This window comes from Daldinia childiae, assembly GCF_008694065.1.
Source record: "Daldinia childiae strain JS-1345 chromosome Unknown Scaffold3, whole genome shotgun sequence".
In the NCBI taxonomy this organism is placed as follows: Eukaryota; Fungi; Ascomycota; class Sordariomycetes; order Xylariales; family Hypoxylaceae; genus Daldinia; species Daldinia childiae.
The window spans coordinates 3,625,599-3,644,638 of NW_022984644.1; the positions used below are offsets into that span (position 1 = coordinate 3,625,599).

Sequence of the window (19,040 nt, forward strand, 5' to 3'; positions counted from 1 at the left end):
ATGAAGTTTTCATTTATAATATTCAACGGTCTGATTTACACAATCTTCAACAAGTAAAGCCAATATCTAATTGCCAAGACAATTATATTCTCATCATATATCCACCTGTAGGCCATTGTCGTATCAATAGAGCGTATCAATAGAATAAAGTCCCCCTTAGTTATTAAGTACCCATTAGGAAACTGACAAGCCGAGAGATTGGTCGAAGTCCGGGAATAACGTTCGTCGTAAATGTCGTGATTGCCGATCTTAAATACTTGTTATAGATACTTGTTACAGTGCGCATCGCACTTAAACCACAATTGTGGAGTACGGACCCGCGACTACGGAACTGTACGTGCGCTATATACACTAGTACACAATACGTAACAATCTAAGAGACCACTTGAACAGCCCGGTTCTAAACGGCGTCAAACCACGTGTGCATGGTTTACATCCTAGAACCCTTCCTATCTTGAGGTCCTAAGTACCTCTAATATTTCCGCTGCTTTGGTAGTCCGGGGAACCCCGCGCCTAATAATGTTAGCCCATGAATTAGCAAGGCTTAGTTTTAGCCATCAACGTATTACATACATGTAGTAGATAAAACATTATGCAGTGCAACCAACAACTGCGAGATAGCAATAATTCTAAGATTATTGTGTCATGAATATTACAAGTTCTACATAGACATATAGAGATAACTTTGCTATGTGGGTGGGAATATGTAATATGTTGGTAAGTTCATCATGCTACTCATATTTGCAAACAAAAAGCCTCCATTTCCTTTCCCCTTCTCTTCTCTTCCACGTTAAAACTCGTAATAGATAATATATATTCATTCCTCCAATTAAATCAAAGATTGCTTAGAAATTCCCACTAGTAACACCTCACCTATTATATCTCCGCTGTAGATTAGGTAGGTATTATAACTTCATAATACGCATAGATGCGTCCTTCTTACCAAACACGAGGCACGCAAAAATGTTACCCGTCTTCCTGTAGATCATGTCTGTAGCGAATTCCATTTCCTAGAGAACATAACGAAAGATAGCCTCTTGCTGCTTATCCGTTAGGTCGAGGAATTCGTTGTCCGTGTTGCTAAGCTCGCCTTCTGACAAGTGAAGCTCGTCTCGTCTCTTATTTTCCACAATAAGGTAGAATCGTAGAACAATGGTGAACACGATGCAAAGAGCAAAACATATAAAAGCAGCGAGAAAGGCGGTTTTGTATGCTGGAGCCTCTCTTGGGAGAAAAAGCTGAGGAGCAACGACCTGTCCAACGCAGAAGGCCACGTACATCATCGTGGATGCGGTAGCTTTCTTTGTATACCCGGCGAAATTACTAGATACCAACGACATGGTGAGTGTTCCGACTATACCATGCGTTTGTACAATATAGTACGAGCCGAGTAGCCCACGCGAATTTTCCCGAGGCAGAGTGTAGAGCAGAACAGCTCCGATTAGCGCCGGGATTTGGCAACCTAAATATACGGTCAGCGAAAAGGAGATGAGTGAAGATAACCTGGGGGGGAGGAGGTTCGAGAAACACATACCGGCGATAAGCCAAGTTCGGATGTTTTTGAAGCGCTTGGTCATGAACCCCCCGAAGAGGATACATATGGCTTGGATCACACCCAAGGGTACTAGAAGAAGAGTTGAGTAGAGAGCGTCATAACCAAACCCCTTGACTACTATGCTACCAAATGAACCAACTCCGCCGGCGGGAATATCGTCGAGGAAAAAGGTTGCTACAAGAAGCCAGCATTGTACATCCGTTACGCATTCCTTGACCTGTGACCACTTCCATACATGATTCTCAACTCCAGTACGGTTGCTCCGAACACGCTCGATGGCCAAGGCGCGGTCATGATCTGAAAGCCAACGAGCATTTAATGGTGAATCAGGGAGGTAGTAAAACAGGAAGATGCCGTAGAGGATGGTGATGGCACCGAAAATCAGGAAGAACCAGCCCCAGTTCGGGACATTGTGGTTCGTTATATGAGCAATACCATAACCGAGAAGTCCACCGCAGACCTGGCCGATCGAATTACCGAGATACCAGTACGAAATTCGTAATGGTTGCTCGTCGCGCGTCCACCATTGAGATGATATAACAATAAAGGCGGGATTGATGCAAGATTCGAGACAACCTAGGATAGCACGGATGACCATTAAGCTAGCGAAAGAACGCGACGCCGCTGTGGTCATCAACACAGCACCCCAAAGTGTGGTAGCAACGGCGACGAAGCGGCCGATAGGGAATCGGACAATCAGGCGGGCGACAAAAGGCTGGGAGACCATGTACGTAAGATAGAAAATGGATCCGGAGGCCCAGCTGTATTGATTTCCTACTAGTTTCTAAAGCAGTAAAACTTAGTCGCTTTACGGATGAGAGGCTAAGAGCCACATTAAAAACGCACGTTGTCAGTGATGAGGCCAAAATTGGCCGAATAAGAGAGGGCATTCTTGTCCATAAAGTTTAGAGTATAGGTGATGATCATCTGCCAGATATCGTTAGCAATTGGTCAATGCGACTATATCGACGAGGTCTTCATGTATAGGTATATATACCAAGGGTAACAGATGATGATCGATCTTGCGTAAGATGTGTTTATTGTCCTCGTCACTCAAGGGGCCGACGGCATGCTCCTTTGCAAACTCGTACGCGTTGTCGACATCATCTGGTCTCCCATCGCGTACCGACTCGGCTGTGGTCCTATCCGGGTTCTTCTCCATTTTGGATATTTCTGTACTGTCCGGGCGCGTGCTTAGAGACACGGTCTATTGAACACCAGAGAATGAAGTAAAACGAAGCGACAACAGTCGGATTAATTGTCAAGACAGCCTACTTGTCATCGCCTTATAAAGCTACCTTTCACGACGATCTTACGCCTTATCTCTATACTGCCGCTAAAAGAAACCAAGCGGGAGAAGTTGATGTTGAAACTAGGATAAGGTCGGGTGGGTAAAGGAAGTTTTAGTTTGACTTGTTGGTTAGTTATCTCTCTATCTGTATACAAAATTTCGTACAGGGCAATAGCACAGGGTAGGTATAGTCTGATAGTGTATTGCTTGCATTGATTCCTCATTAGCAAATTACCTATCAAGGCGATTGGGTACCTACTTCCTAACAGTCTAGGCCTTTTAGGTACTAGACTTACTAGGGTATAACTACCTACTAGGTATCGCGTGGTAAGAGCTTGCGAAGTTTCTCAAGATGTCGTTCGTTCTTCGCCAACTTTGATAGGAAATTGCTCAGATAAGTAAGAGCAATACCGAAGCCCCGCAAAGTGGATCTGATCCACATCCCGTTGGTTCCTTCAGGGTCTTTCTACCCTCCGCCCCTAATGTGTAGTATGGATCCAAACCCATCAATTAGTCAAAGTTAGTCTTCCAATCTCACAACAAACATGAATCGAACTCGGCCAGCGAGGTCCAAGACAGGTTGTTCCTCCTGCCGTCGTCGCAAAGTACGGTGCGATGAGACGAAACCTATTTGCAACGCATGTACGCGTTTATCTTTAACTTGCTCTTATGAGCCTAATCGTACAAATTCTTCAGAAACGCTTCGCTATCGCGTGCGCTTCGTTAATTCTCGCTACACGAGATCGCGTGCAGATGACAAAACTACTTCATCTGACTCATCTCAGCCACGTATTGCCCCTGAAGCCAAGCTCAAACAAAAGCCTCTCAAGGAAAATACAAGGGGCAATGTAGAACCGAGCTGTAGCGGAAATGGGCCGGACAATTCCACCGTGCCGCATCACTCTCCCGTTCAGGCCTCGCCCGGAGGCCCGCCTCCTCAGCATGGCGCCGAGCCCAAGGTGGTTCCAGAACCCGGTATGGTTAATACCAACACCATCTCACAGTTGGATGTTTACGAAGCCCAAACCCAATTGAACCCCGGTTACATACCGGCCTTCTTTGATCTTAATATGAACTTCGATCTACTCGGCGAAGAGTGGCTATCCCCACATACTCCAGGAAATCCAATGCTATCGTCTGAGTCGGAATCAGAGCCATGTCAGGTTGAAATCCCGGGACCTGTTTCAAGTAATCAGGACGCTACTGTTGTTATCCGTCCTGATGACCACAGACTCATCCAACATTTCTTGAATGTTATGACTGGCTTCTCCAAGATACGTAGCACAGGCGAGGAGAACCTCTATAGCCACATTTTCAGTAACATGGCGCTATTCTATGCACCATTATTCAATACTATATTGGCGTGGACAGCCTTGCATCTTGGCCAAACGAGGCCCGAGCCTGACCTAGTTCGGAAGGCAGAAGAGCGATACTCACTTGCCATCACAATGCTGCATCGAGACCAAACTGTCGCTATCAATTTTGAACGTTCTATTGTTACTATCTGGTTTGCTCTCCAGTTCGAACTCCTTGCGGCACGGGATATTAGTGGTTACTGCCAGCACCTGGAATTTATTGCAGATCTTGTTGACGCTCACCGTCGCCACTTAAAAGCCGGCGGAGAGGCGACGCCACTTGGATACGTCGGCTCTCGCATGCTAGTCTGGCTAGGTGCATACGATGCTCGGGGGGCCTGGATCGGAGGCACAGGACGTCTCTTGGAGAATCTCGAGTCATTCTGTGCGGAATACAATTTCATAGACGCCGCGTTTCCAAACTTGCCTGCCAGTACGGAAGATTTAAAACCTTCTCTCCGCTTATCCCTAGAGCTCGACTTTTTGGATAGCCGGATTGTCCACTTACATCGCAGGACGGGCCCCGCGCCAGTTGCAATGTGGTCTAATGTACAATCCGGACTTATTACCCTCCGCGAACGGTTTGATCGCGATCCTTCGGTTGCACCAATCATTTCTTATATTAACGAGCCGAGCCGCGCTCTCGCCGGTCAAATTACGACGAAATGTTTCAATTGTCTACTACTGCTAGCAGCGTATTACGGAGTTGTGATAAACTACCACAGAAAGGTTCCCGCTCCTATATCTGTTAGTGTACCGAACAAACTCAAGCCAGCCGAACTGGCGGCAATTTACATCGTGCGTCTAGCATCCTTAGTCGGTAGATTGCGCCCACCCTCACCACAGAATATCTGGCCACGTCTTCTGTTCTTAGCCGGTATCGAGACTACGGATGTCGTTTATCAGGACTGGGTGGTTAAGACACTTATGGAGGCTGAGATTTGGGGAGCTAATTTTCGCAGGACCCGTTTGCTGCTTGAACAGGTCATCAAAATTCAGAGTACTAAAGGAGTCCGGGTTGACTACCTTGATGTTATGAAGCAACATTCGGGCATATTCATTGTCTAAGATACCATACATCTGGTAAAGCAGTCCATATTAAAAAAAGATACTAATGTATTATGGCATAGTATCTATAGTAAGGTGGTTGCATTATCCTATTATCTGGCAGGCAGAACTAGGAATGATTTATATAGGTATCTACCCCGTGCTCACTCAAGCATCATGAAGAGCAGAATTTCTTGTTAGGTCTAATCTAACTTACCTAGCTAATAGCAGGTTTGAATCCTCATTCTCAAATTTTGCAATCTACGTAAAAGAGTTCATAAGCATCATCAGACGAGCAAATTCAATATCACAACACGCGTAGAGCCGCTACCAGGGAAAGTACATTATCTGACGTAGGTAGTACTTAGATAATGTCCTCGCTGCCCAAATCTGTTTCTCGACTTGGGAAAAGTGTTGTAGGAGATAATAATTTACTAATCGCCGATTGCACGAGCCGGTGTGCCTCCTATTCCCCCAATCATCATGTATCCACATAACATCGGTTTGATCATCTCGCTTCTCTTCATCTAAGATTCTAGCGCCAGGTATCTAAGTTGATGGCCTCGATTCATGCGCCGTCCCAGCTATCGAAATTCCGGATCAAATCTGTCAAACATTTTAGTATATGTATCCAGAACATTCTCTATCACCAGGTGATTTACCGTAATATAACCTCATGCCTTCCAAGTGAGCAGTCAGCCCCATCCGCTCGTCGATCCCATGCTGGTTTAACCTGGTTCCATTTCGGGATGGGGTAAATCTGTATATATTGTCCGTAAGATTCCAATAATGAAGAGTGTCTGTGTTTCCCGTCATGATATTCCCAGCCGGGACAACGATTTTGTCCTGTCCACTCTCTGTATTCTCAAATACATTCCGTATAGTACCGCTAAAGATATTCCACACATCATTATCAGTTGTTGATATTGGGGCTATATCAATTATCTGTAGCGTTTTCATCTTTAAGATTCCAGATGAAGTGGTTTCTAGTTCCGAGTCCTCTGTATGCGAGGTGTTGTGAGTTTCAACCTGAAAGTCAAGCTCATATTTCCGTATTATAGGGTCCAACACTCTTCGGATGTGATTGTCGATGTACTGGTTGGATTCATGTAGCGCTACGCGGTGATTCACTTGGAATTCAACATTCTCGGGCAGAGCATTGACTTTAACACCTCCGTTAATGACATCGATGGCCTGGCTTGTTTGAACCAACCATTTCTCTTCTGTTTCTTCTTCAGCGAGCTTCTCGGCAATTTCGTACTCGTCTCCACTGAGAAGTGCATCACGTAACCATGGTTGAACTGCACCAGGGGAGTATCTCGTTCTACATTCTAATACCCTGCGAAACGGGTTTGAACGTGTTAAACGGGGAACATAGGGCTCATTTTCCAGTGCTACGATTGCATCTGCCATAATACCAATACCGGTATGCTTCGGGGGTCTCGAGCTGTGGCCGCCCTTGACCTCGAGTGTCAGCTGGATATCGTAGTACCCTTTCTCCCCTACGCCAGGATAAGCATAGAGAACATCCCCTTGACTCTGTATCCCCATGCCACCTTCGTCCAAAACAAACAAGAATGATTCCAGGCCCCATTCTTCAACCAGAGATTGGTTTAATGCGGCTGCGCCTCTAACACCGCCTGTCTCCTCGTCAAAACCAAATGCGAGTACGATAGTGCGGCGAGGCACAAAGGATTGCGAGAGTAGATCTTCAATAACCGAGAGGATACCGATGAGAACGTTCTTACAGTCAGCCGCCCCTCGGCCCCATATAAAAGACCCATCAAAATACCCTTCATATGGCGGATATGTCCAACGAGAAGCAGTCCCCGCAGGGACGACGTCTTGATGTGCCGTCAATAGAATGGGCTTCTTAGAAGCATCCTCACCTCTAAATGTATATAAAAGACCGTAGCGATTTACCTTGCGAAGCTCAAGTTGCGAGTGCCTATATTTCCGAGAATAAGAATACAAGGGTGGGCCTCAATTTACGAGTGATTATCACTTACACAAGCGGAAGTAATTGTTTCAGTACCTGGTGTAAGTCCTGGAACGTTTCCCAGCGAGGATCCTCGTCGACATCCCCATTATCATCGTAGCTCTCGGTTGGAACACGTACAGCGGCGGAAAGGCGTTCGACCTGTAGTTGTAATTGCCGAGAGTTCATAAAATGTTCGCTCGGCTCAAGGCCATCGTCTTTGGGGATTGTGACATTCGGCAAGGGGCACCATTTTTCTGGATCATCATAGTATGGCTGATTATTGCGTGATCTGTTCAAGCAATGCCTGACTTGCGAACGGAGTAACGGGCCAAAGTATAAAGAGATCAAACAGAGGAAAGCCAATGAGCAGAAAAGCATATATCTGATATTACCGAACTGTCTTCTGCGTTCGTATGGAGAATTTACTCGGTGCTTTTCCATCGTTAAGCTCATGAAGGACGGACTTTGAAAGCCCTAAAATTTATAATAATGCTACCTCATTGGTAGACAGTACAATACATCAAGGAATCACATCTGAGGGATACCCAATACATAGTTATATCTTATATCTAATTCATATATTAATTAGTAGCGTCCTCCACTATGATACCTACATGTAGGTAGTATTGGAGAGTACTACCATTATCAGACTGTCAAAACTGTTAGATAATGGCTTGCTTAAGACCAACAAAGTGCGATGAACACTGTATTAAGTACCATGAATTGGCAAATCGGGTCCCGCTCTTTGGGGGGTCCACAACCTTTACAACACTACCGACAGCTTCTAATTGAATCTTTTTTATCTTCTTGTACGGAGATATATGGAGTATGGAGTATGGAGTATAAACCAACAGGGCTAGTTTATCCAATCGGATAATAACTACCGCATTTATCAAGTCTTCGCCTCTCGGACGAGACCGCGTCGGTATTCTCATGTCCAATAACAGATAGTAACTTAGCGACGTCGCTACACCTTAGAGCTACATTTTTATTATAAGCCGTTTTTAGGGATATTCGGCTTTCATATAGAACAGGTAGCTAACCCCAAATATTAGCGTTATTCTAAGCGGTAATTTAGTGAAGTCGTCAACTGGCGGCTTAAACCGAGTTGTAAAAAGGGCCTAACTAAGAGCCTTGCGTTTAAAGCATTTCGTCCCCCGGCCGTTGGACTTACACACTTGAGAATAAACATGCCCTACGACTACGACGAGGACGAACATGCACCAAGTTCTCCTCCAGCACCTCATGAACTCCGATGTGCCGCAGATACCAATTGTAGGCCTCGGGATCCTATTGGATGAGAAAACTCCTGAGAGGTATGTAAGCTCCATTGCAGCTTTTTTTTTTATATCAGTATTTGCCTAACTAATCCCGTAGTGAGATATGGCAACGCCGTGCAGCCAAGCTATCTGATTTTATAGGAACTGGTCGCTTGCAGCTTGCATGCGTTGGGCTATCCCTTATTTCACTATTGGTGTCTATAATTTGGTCCAATGGATTCTACGGCCGCACGGTAAAGTCCCATGTCGACCGAATATGTAGGCCTTATACACCGCTCGAGTATGCTATTACGCAAATAGCTATCCTTGCAGCAGCATTATCCCTAACGCTGTACTCCAAACTCCAAAATGGACCATGGATGGAATCATTTGCTTTGGGCTATCTGCTCTTCCTGGGAATTTTACAATTCGCCTGGAGGCACAAGGCTGTCAGCATTTCTTTGAGCCGCCACTTGAACATAATAATAGCAATTATCACTATCTTGGAAGCTATCAGAATCATATTTCCCATTGCGATTATTGGTCCACACAATAACCCGTCAAGTATTGAGTGCGTTAAACTCGCTTGTCTGGCATCTGCATTTATGGCTTCGTTCGTCTCGCCACGTCTTGTACGAAGAAAAGAGCCTAACCCCGAGAGTCAGGGCTTAGATGATGTGAACGGGGAACTATCCCCCGAAGAAACCTGCTCGTGGTTCTCGTATTATCTCTCTTACGAATGGCTTACATATCTTATGATTCGTGGTTTCTCCCGGGACTTAGTCATAGACGATCTTCCTCCTCTACCGACATACGATGCGCCGACAACATTGCTACAACGTATGCGCAAAGCTCGTCTAAAAGGGGGAAGAACTTTCTGGACCCTCTGTCGAACGTTTCGGAATGATATCAAGACGATAATGCTATGGTCAATCGCAACCGCGATGGCAGAGTATCTTGCCCCATGTGCTATGTTCTATCTTTTAGGCTATTTCGAAGACCCCGACACAACCGCTACAGTCGTTCATCCATTCGTATGGATTGCACTCCTATTCTTTGGGCCTATGGCTCGTTCTGTCTGCTATCAACGATCTATATTTGCGGGCACGCGGCTCCTTGTACTATCTAAAGCAACTATGATCCAGGAAATATACCAGACGATGTTATGGGCAAGGACAGACAACAGCATACAAGAAAAGATTGATCCTCAGACACAGAATGGATCCAAAGATGCAGAAACAAAGGAAAAGGCAAACTCTGTCAAGATGGAAAGCCTATTGTCATATGATGCTGACGCGATCGCTAATGTGACCGATATATTCTACGCCTTAACAGCGAGTACAGTATCGGCAGTAATAGCCATGACGTTTCTATACCAGTTGTTAGGGTGGTCATCTCTTGTTGGCGTTGCAGTTCTACTGTCTCTTACCTCGCTTCCAGCCCGGCTTTCCGGACGCCAGTCCCGATTGCACGGATTGGTAATGGAGGTGACGGATAGTCGACTGTCAAGAATCTCGGAATATTTACAGTCGATTCGAACCCTAAAATTCTTCGCTTGGGAAGATGTGGCAGCCAAGATGATTAACGCCATCCGAGCTACAGAGCAACAACGGATCTGGAAGCGTAATGTTACTTCTATGCTAATTTTCATGGCCGGCGATATGCTCTCTCTTGTCAGTCTCCTCGCTATGTTCACGTCGTTTGTCCTCTTTACAGACCGACCTCTGCGAGCTCCGACGGCTTTCACAGCACTGTCTCTCACAGAAATATTACGAGCGCAGTTCGTATGGCTATCCAAGGTTATCCAATGGGTAGCACAAGGTCACAAATCATTACAGCGAGTCGACAAATTTTTCGAACTAGCCGAGGAAAGAAAACGTCTCCCAGTTGGCCTGCCCGAGCTCACAGATGCGACTTTCTGCTTGACACGTTCCTCCGGATTTCAACTCCGTCATATATCCATTTCATTTCGCGAAAAGGCGCTTAACATTGTGACGGGACCAATCGGCAGTGGCAAGACGTCCTTGCTGCTATCACTCTTGGGTGAGACAACTCTAGAAAGCGGAAAAGCAACCTGCCCTCCGGACGTAGCCTACGTGCCCCAGACAGCCTGGTTACAAAACAGCACTATCCGACAAAACATTCTGTTCTACAGCTCATATGACGAGTGCCGATATAAGCGAATTATCCATGCTTGCGACCTCGTAGAAGACCTGGCGCAATTGCCTTCGGGCGACTTGACGCATGCAGGAGAGCAGGGGTCTAGCCTTTCCGGAGGTCAGAAACAAAGGATATCATTGGCGAGAGCATTATACTCATCGTCTTCCACCCTTCTTCTAGACGATGTATTCTCGGCGCTTGACACTCACACTGCCTTGAGAGTCTACGAGCGATGCTTCCGTAGCGGGCTCCTAGATGATCGGACAGTCATTCTGGTAACGCATTTTACTACGGCTATAGAAGATGCCGAACTATTGGTGTCGTTGGCTCAGGGGAGAGTGTCGTCTACGAAGACAAATGCTAAAAGCCCTTCCAAATACGCCAAGTCGTATTGGACAACTCACCAAGAGGAGGTTGAAGTCGACTCCTCATCGCAATCAACCACGGCCCCTCCGACAGCAGGGATTTTTGTACAGAGTGAAACCACTGACTTGGTAAATCATGAAGTTCACGAAGTGGACGTAGATGAAACTGCAACCGAAGAGAAGAGGGCGTCGGGGCGTGTCCCACGTGGATTCAGTAAGTTTCTCTTAAGAACCTATACAAGAAACGATGCTAATTAAAACCACCTAAACAGTTGTTAGATACATGCTACTCTTTGGGGGCTACATAACCGCTACTCTTACGATCCTAAATACCTTCCTAGTACAAATTGCCTATTTCTCGATCACCTTTTGGCTATCCATCTGGACTGGATTATCATCCAAGCCCGACTACTCTTCCAAAGCGACAACATATCTCCTCATACATATTGGCACGGTCATGACGTTCATATCCCTCCAGTTTCTCAACAACTATATTTATCAAAGGGGAGGGTGGAAAGCGGCGAAGACCATGCACGAACGCCTGGTTGTTGCCGTCCTCAATGCTCCTATAGCTTGGTACGATAATACTCCTGTCGGTCGTATTATCAATCGGTTCGGTGTAGATATACAGTCTATGGACAGCCTTCTGGTGGACTGGTTACGCATGACACTTGATAACGGAATTAGGCTTGCCCTGCGGTTGGCAAGTATTGCGTCCATAATGCCCATCTTTGCATTGCCGGCGAGTTTCTTCTGCTTTCTCGGTTTTGCTACAGGAGAAGTATATGCAAGAGCGCAGATATCGATTAAACGCCTCTGTGCCGTGCAAACTTCACCTATCTTCTCTCACTTCAGCGATTCTGCTGGAGGTCTTGCGGTCATTAGAGCTCGCCAGCCGATGGACGATGTCTTCCAGACGATCCTTGCTGATAAGCTCGCCGTGTATATGCGCGCGATGGAAGCTCAATATAACTGCAACCGATGGGTGTCTATCCGTTCCGACTTTTGCGCCGCCACGGTTGCGGTCGCGGCTGGATGCATAGCTTACTATAAATCCGGCGCTCCGGGTCTTGTTGGCTTCTCGCTAACTAACGCTATTGGTTTAAGTCAAACTATCCTGACGTTAGTGAGGAACATGAACGAGTTAGAAGTGGAGTTAAATTCGTTTCAACGTGTATCCGAGTACGCGGAAATCGAACCCGAGGTAAACTCCGAGGAAGAAAAGTCGAAGGCAACTGAGATTCCTGCAGCTTGGCCGGCAACTGGTCATGTGGAGTTCCAGAATGTGACTGTTCGCTACACGATGGATGGCCCTGATATTCTACGGGGTGTGAAACTTAACGCCCGGCCAGGTCAGCGAGTCGCTATTATTGGTCGTACCGGTAGTGGTAAGAGTACCATTGCGCGTTCCCTACTGCGCTCCACACACGTGGTTTCCGGTAGTATAGTCATTGATGGTGTCAATATTAACAACATACCTCTTAAACGTCTCCGAGAAAGCATTAGCTTCGTGCCGCAGGACTCAGTCATCTTCTCTGGGGATATCAGATCGAACCTTGACCCCTTAGAGCAACTCGATGAGGTAGAACTGCAGTCTGTCCTTACGGCGTGCGGTCTCACTCAAATATATGACACCGATAGCCAAGCGCCTGGTCGTGGAGTTTCTATTCATACTCAAGTTGCAGCTAATGGGAAGAACTTTAGCAACGGACAAAGACAGATTCTCGGGCTTGCGCGTGCTATGTGCCGCCGGTCTAAAGTTGTTATTTTAGACGAAGCGACGGCTTCCGTGGACCATGAGACGGACGTGCGCATGCAGCAGATCATTCGTTCGGAGTTTGCTGGCTCGACAATCATAACCATTGCTCATCGTCTGCGGACGATCATAGATTATGACCAAGTAATCGTTATGGAAGAAGGAAAAGTTATAGAGTATGACTCCATCCACTTGAGTTCTTCTCTATTATCTTTGTTCACTGCTGACCACTTTACAGGGCTGGTTCCCCCAGGGACTTAATCGACATTGAAGGCGCCTTCTGGGGCATGCTGAAAAACAGCGGCGAACACGACGAGTTGATCGCGTTGGCAAAACACAACCAATCATAAGTAATACCAGTAACTACGCTATAAAATAGGGACATGTATCCTTGGGGCTAGCTCGTCTTTGGGCTTATGGACTCCTACGATATTCCTGCCATCTTACATGTATATATCAATGAGTTAATACCTGCACATAATCACGATTTGCAATTTAAAGTACTTTACGATGTGTTATTATAGCGATTGCTCGCAGCGTACATATATCCAAAACGCAGGCAGTGGTGAAAGATACGATTCATGAGCTGTAGTTGTATATTGACTTAATCTACCAACTGTATGAGTGAGGAGGGAGGTCCTTCTTATATGTACATTCCATGCCAAGATACCATGTACTGTACCTGAGAGTAGTCCCTTGACCACTCATTTCAACAGGTAGGTTAAAAACCACTATGATATCTAAGTACCTCCATAAACTCTATCATGAATATGAGTCCTAGGCATATGGTCTTATAAGATTACATGAACACTAGACCCTGCTTTACGAACAACACCGAGTAGTCGCGAATTTTTTAATCGGCCAACTCTGCTCAAATTTGAAGAACACTTGCGTATTGAAGCTAACAATTACCTCTAAACCTCCTTCGTCGCCGTTGGTGCTACTTGGGATCCTAGGCAGAATGATAGGGTATCTCTTATTTGCCAATTTGGGCCACCTAACGGCGTCACATCTCCCAACTGTATCGCCCCAATCTAACTCATACACGGCTTGGTCCGCCCACGAGACAATTGATATGCCGTCATGGCGCGGTCCCAGCGTGATTGGCGGATGGTCACTAGACGCGGTATTTAAATATGTCAGGATATCTCGCACGCTTTGCTCATCAACACTGCGAAGGGAAGCACGAATTGTGGAAGCAATCTCGGCTAGTTTTGAGGTCGAGGTAAAATCCAATAGGGCGTGGTCACTAGAAGAGGCTGCCCCTGTAGCAAAAGATATTAGGTCCGTCCGTAAAGCTGTGGCGGCTGTCATCACAAAGGCGGCACCGAGGTAGTTTAAGGGTAAGGGTGGGCTAAAACGAGAGCGAAAGTTCACGGGGAAACCTATTGTACTGGTATCCCTTTGGTTAGTCGTTGCGTCCGATTCAGCGGCGGACGGCACTTGTTCGGCAGCTAGTATGGCGCTCCAAAGCAGCGCTGTGAGAATATCACCTGAAGAAACCCAGCCTGCATTACCCTGAGAAGCGATATGCTTATTCACGGCATGCTTCAGCGCCTGTAGCTTCGTTTGCGGGAAGAAGAATATGCCAGTCCTGAGATCATTAGGCGATGATGCTGGACCAGCAAGCCTAGCATAGTCGTCAGGTCCCCGGACATGGAGTAACCTAGGTATAGAAGTAGGTGCTATCACATCGGGGATGCTATGTCTCTCAATCAAGGCCCCACGGTCTAGCCAAGACGGATCGAACCTAGCCACTGCAGACGCGCCTGTGCGGCAGTAAGAGGCCCATATCTTAAGCAAGGCCCCGAATCCGGTGATGTCGGTCGTGCAATGATGAACGGCGAGGCATAATATGAATCCACCTCTAACCAGCGACACGCTCGCCCGGAATACCGGCGCCGGATTCGGAAACGGGGGCTGCGTGTCAGGAGGTATAATCTTTGGTGCAGTAAATGCTGAGGGCGGGAAATTTTGTGTCTTGATAGCGGCGTAATCAACGGTATCCGAAAGATCTTGTTCATAGCAGAGGTTCTCTAGTGTTTGATAAGGACTGCTGAGGGAAATATGTTTTTGGTCTTCGCTGGTGAGGATCCCGGAAAGAAGGTAGGGAACATCATTTACAACGCCCTTCAAGCCTGCTCTAAGTGTATTAATTATGTCGGCATGTGTCGAGGGGAAGCAAAACATTTGGCGGACGTAGCCGCGGGGCATAAGTTTGTCAAGCGGAGAGAGCGCGGCCATTTTGAACGGGACTATACAGATTTTGCTAGAGGAGTTTTTAATCTATGACTTGAGATCTAGAGAAGGCATATATTTTATGAGAGCATTATCTTGATGTCTACGAACTAAGAGTTTAGTGGTAGAATCAAGACGGTATGTACCTAAGGTAAGCAGCATTAAAACTTATTCCCGAATGGACTCTAAGAGCACTCGGCTACTATGTAAGCGCTATATGAAATTGCCTACTGATTAAAATAAGATAAGTATAAATATTAATCTTGTATCTCACGTTGAATTCTTCGCAAAATTATGACGGTTACTCAAGATTCCAATGAAAATCAAGAATAAATGATATTCTAGTCTAGGGTCGGTAGACCAATTCACGCGTCCGAGTAATAATAATTGCACGCGTCTCTCGTTCGCTATTACAAACGCGACGTCTAAGAGGGAATGCGGGCGGTTCTGACGGAGATTACTGCGAATAAACTGTCGGATCTATGTAACCATCCCCGTCACCCTTGATATAATTTAAGGTAGAGATATTCTTATTAATGGGACATAGTAATATGCGATCCACTGCTTCCCGTCAGAAGCGGATATATCGCGGGCCTTAAATGTCATCCGTCGGGAAGAGTTGAATTGCATCCATGACAATCTTGTGCGCGATGGTTGCTGGGTCAAATAGGTACTATATAGGTACCTAAGCCTATGTAGATTACAAGGGGATATAGGTCAAAACGCGTCGATTGATACGTACAGCGCGCACAAGATAGCACCGTTGGAATCAAGCTAAGGGACTAGACATGGGGTTATCCAATACCCCAGCATTCTTAAATTTCCAGTTTTACTACTTAAGCGGTTCAAGGTGGCTTAAACGCGTGGCTTCTTAGCAGATCCAACCGTTAAGCAGTTAAGCCTAGACTAAAAAGAGGGAAGCGCGTTTTCAACAGCCACAAACGTTTTAAATGTATCATTGTACCGTATCTGCATCAAAGTATTTCTACTGCAAGGCCGAGTCATTAGCTTACTAGCGGCCTTTCGTAAATACTACATCACTAACTGACAGAACAACATTGGAGAGGCCCGCGATCAGGCCCACGACATAATAGTACACATAAACATGGGGATATGTGTGTTTTAATGCTGTTCCTCCATCTTTAAGTCAACCTTAGAATTCCATTAACTAGTTTAAGTTGCTTCTTTCGTATGTACAGAATACACACAAAATTCAAGTTGAGCGCATTGCCAAAAGATTGAAGAGCTTTCTCTATATTCCTTTATACCTTTACTACCTACTCTTTCATTGCACAGAGCTACTATCTAAATACCTAATATTGACGTCGATTTTGCGCCCTTGTCCCCCGGATGACATATCCCCGGCACCACCGCGTTCAAACTCGAATTTAGAACCCTTCCACACCACACACCCAGCATCAAACCAGTCAAAACGTTAGAAATCATAAAGCGCTTATCTACTCCTCGATATCTTTCTCGCTATTAGCCATCCGTTGACAGGCGACGTGACGTCCTTGCGTGAATAAGGAAAATAACGGGAAATGAGAAATGCCCAGTCGATTGCAAACCCCTCGAATACGTCCTGTTCCTAATCGAGAGCCTTTGACTCCCACTCGACAAAGCATTAAACAAGGTAAACATAATCCAGTCTACATATTTATATAATCCACTCATCTCTTTTCTATTCCATAAAACGTTCGTTAGCATTGTTTCGGAGACAACTAAAATATTGTCTTCTCACATTTTCTTGGCCCATTTATTGTTCGGGACAAAACAAAATCACCACTATATTCTAGCTCGGAAGGCGGTAGAACTACACTAACATATTATTCCGTAGAACCTACATACACAGACAATAGTGTACTAAATGCCAATTCAAAATTGAAACCGGCGCATACTTCCAACAACGTGAACACCATGAGCACCCACAGTCCGACCTTGGAGTCAAAACACAGCTCCTATGCCAACTCTGGTTTCTCTCCCAACAGCAAGAATAAGAGCAAGAGCAAAATACCATCCACCATCCGTACCGTCCCTAGCTTTGAAGCACCTTCAGATATCTCATCAGAATCACCATCCGCGCGAAACAGCGGGTTTTCAAGCTCCATTAATAGCAATGTCAGCGGCACATCATATAACTCTCAACAAGCACAAAGCAGCTCGACGGTCAGGTTAAAATCGCAATCACCTGGCTTAGAGCCGCCTTTACCGATATCGCGAAGTGAAGACCCGTATATGTCCGCAAGTGCTGCGACTCTCGGAGAAGAGATGGTGGAGGAACCAACCTTATCTTTACAGGTTCCGGGGACACCTATGCCCGAAGATCATACAGGCGGAGCGCCGGAAAGTTCACCGCAATGGGACGGCGCCGTCGGTAAGGCCGGCTTAGGAAAGACAGGCAGAGTGATTAATAAATTGGTGTCGGACAATGAAGCCTTGAAACGAGATATTCAGATTGAGCGTTTCAAGGCCGAAGAAGCAAAGCGTGCGGCTAAAATAATCGAAGACAAGATGGAGCATATGGTCGCAGACTATGAGAACCGCCTATTAGAAGCTACAATAACTAAGACGTTATTAAGTCGCAAGGAACGTCAAGTTGAGCACTTACAATCTACGGTCGACCTCGAGAAGAAGCGCACAGCGGATGCTCAAGAACGCGAACGGATATGGCGTGAAGAGATGGAGAAGAGTCGCCGGGACACTAAGGTTCAGGTCGAAGAGGCTAATATGCATGCGGCATTAATGGAGGGTCGATACAATGCTATATCATCTCATTGGAAGGATCAGGGCGACGAAGTGAAGCGTGCTATGGCGGGTCTTGAGGACAGAATTAAAACACTGGTTGAGGAACGTAGGACGGACGATGAAAAAATCAACGTTCTCCGCGATTTATGTGACCAGCAAGACGGAAACATTCGAGACCTGCAACGACAGAAGGATGAAATTGCCCAGCAATTTGAGGCCTATAAGCACGAACAGGAGCAAGCGCTAAAGGATATCAAGAAAATCGCCCATGAGAGAGAAGAAGAGCAGGAGAGGGCTCTCGAAGAGGCGAAGCGCGTGCTTGGCCAGCTGAAATGGGCGCTTAACGTGAAGAAAAATGTGAAGGGCGCTGAGTAGTAATATACTCCTAGCTTTGCTATGCAACCCCTTCGTCGGCAAAACGCCCCTGAACACACAAAAACTCATGCTGGTCCGTTCCTCTTCGACAAAATTATTCCTCTATTATGTACTAAAATGGCGGCTTGAAATTGCAGTACCTCATTCCCTCTTTTTTTTCCCCCTATTCCAACCTGGTGCATCGCGGCTCTGTATTTCCAAGCATGTCGCTAGTACCAAAATGATACCATTCGAACTATAATAACGACCTTTTCGCTCTTCGCGATATCCTACAACAATTCCCTTTCGGATTTTATAATACAACCTCGACGGTTGACTAAATTGAGCGACCAGGGTCAGGTCAGGAAATGGTACTCAAAGAGAGTTCTGGTCTGGATATGTTACGATACATAGGATTGGCGTTCGAGGCAAAGGATATTCTGTGATTGCGGTCTGAATCAGAGTGAGACCCAGCAGTCCATGGCATTTTCATTTCATCATAAGGCCCCCAAGTTTGAGAGGGCAGAAGGAGACCCTTGGCTGGTATGATAAAAGGAGTATGAACATTTACATTCATGACCCTCCCTTCTATTGCCCACTTACGTTGTATATACCCAGGTTACCAGTTTATAGGTAGGTAGTTATAGAAAGAAACCATTTGTGATGAACAGATTTACGAGCACTTAATATGTTCTACTCAGCTCAAATTTGTTAATCACTAAGGCATCCAACACTTACTATTATCATTGCTTAGAATACTTCTCTCGTACTATATCGTGTTACAAAGAACCTACTCGTCCTAGTTGCTTTTTTAAGCAAGCCAGTATTTTCTTGCCAAGTATTTGAGCACCTCCTGACCATTAAATCCACTGCAGCAAGGTTTGATTACATAAGCAGAATACCCCTTTTCTACCGTCTAGTACTAAAATTCGCC

General features: G+C 45.9%; 6 protein-coding genes across 6 annotated transcripts; 3 read left to right on the plus strand and 3 right to left on the minus strand.

The window, feature by feature from the left end:
- Window positions 1-1,010: 1,010 nt before the first annotated feature.
- On the minus strand, window positions 1,011-2,717 carry GL218_03703 (uncharacterized protein; the record flags this gene model as incomplete). Its single annotated transcript, XM_033580276.1, has 4 exons — window positions 1,011-1,462; window positions 1,535-2,339; window positions 2,402-2,482; window positions 2,553-2,717. The coding sequence occupies 4 exons, from the start codon at window positions 2,715-2,717 to the stop codon at window positions 1,011-1,013; spliced, it is 1,503 nt and encodes a 500-aa protein (XP_033437010.1).
- A 674-nt stretch (window positions 2,718-3,391) lies between these two features.
- GL218_03704 (uncharacterized protein) lies at window positions 3,392-5,269 on the plus strand (the record flags this gene model as incomplete). Its single annotated transcript, XM_033580277.1, has 2 exons — window positions 3,392-3,559; window positions 3,632-5,269. The coding sequence occupies 2 exons, from the start codon at window positions 3,392-3,394 to the stop codon at window positions 5,267-5,269; spliced, it is 1,806 nt and encodes a 601-aa protein (XP_033437015.1).
- Window positions 5,270-6,234: 965 nt separating this feature from the next.
- Window positions 6,235-7,415, minus strand: GL218_03705 (Carboxypeptidase S; the record flags this gene model as incomplete). Its single annotated transcript, XM_033580278.1, has 3 exons — window positions 6,235-6,277; window positions 6,345-7,196; window positions 7,258-7,415. 3 exons carry the CDS (start codon window positions 7,413-7,415, stop codon window positions 6,235-6,237), a joined length of 1,053 nt encoding a protein of 350 aa, XP_033437016.1.
- Window positions 7,416-10,065: 2,650 nt separating this feature from the next.
- GL218_03706 (ATP-binding cassette transporter abc4) lies at window positions 10,066-13,119 on the plus strand (the record flags this gene model as incomplete). Its single annotated transcript, XM_033580279.1, has 3 exons — window positions 10,066-11,227; window positions 11,286-12,945; window positions 13,008-13,119. 3 exons carry the CDS (start codon window positions 10,066-10,068, stop codon window positions 13,117-13,119), a joined length of 2,934 nt encoding a protein of 977 aa, XP_033437013.1.
- A 472-nt stretch (window positions 13,120-13,591) lies between these two features.
- GL218_03707 (Fumigaclavine B O-acetyltransferase) lies at window positions 13,592-15,013 on the minus strand (the record flags this gene model as incomplete). Its single annotated transcript, XM_033580280.1, has 1 exon — window positions 13,592-15,013. The coding sequence occupies one exon, from the start codon at window positions 15,011-15,013 to the stop codon at window positions 13,592-13,594; it is 1,422 nt and encodes a 473-aa protein (XP_033437014.1).
- A 1,911-nt stretch (window positions 15,014-16,924) lies between these two features.
- GL218_03708 (uncharacterized protein) lies at window positions 16,925-18,127 on the plus strand (the record flags this gene model as incomplete). Its single annotated transcript, XM_033580281.1, has 1 exon — window positions 16,925-18,127. The coding sequence occupies one exon, from the start codon at window positions 16,925-16,927 to the stop codon at window positions 18,125-18,127; it is 1,203 nt and encodes a 400-aa protein (XP_033437007.1).
- Between the last annotated feature and the right edge of the window lie 913 nt (window positions 18,128-19,040).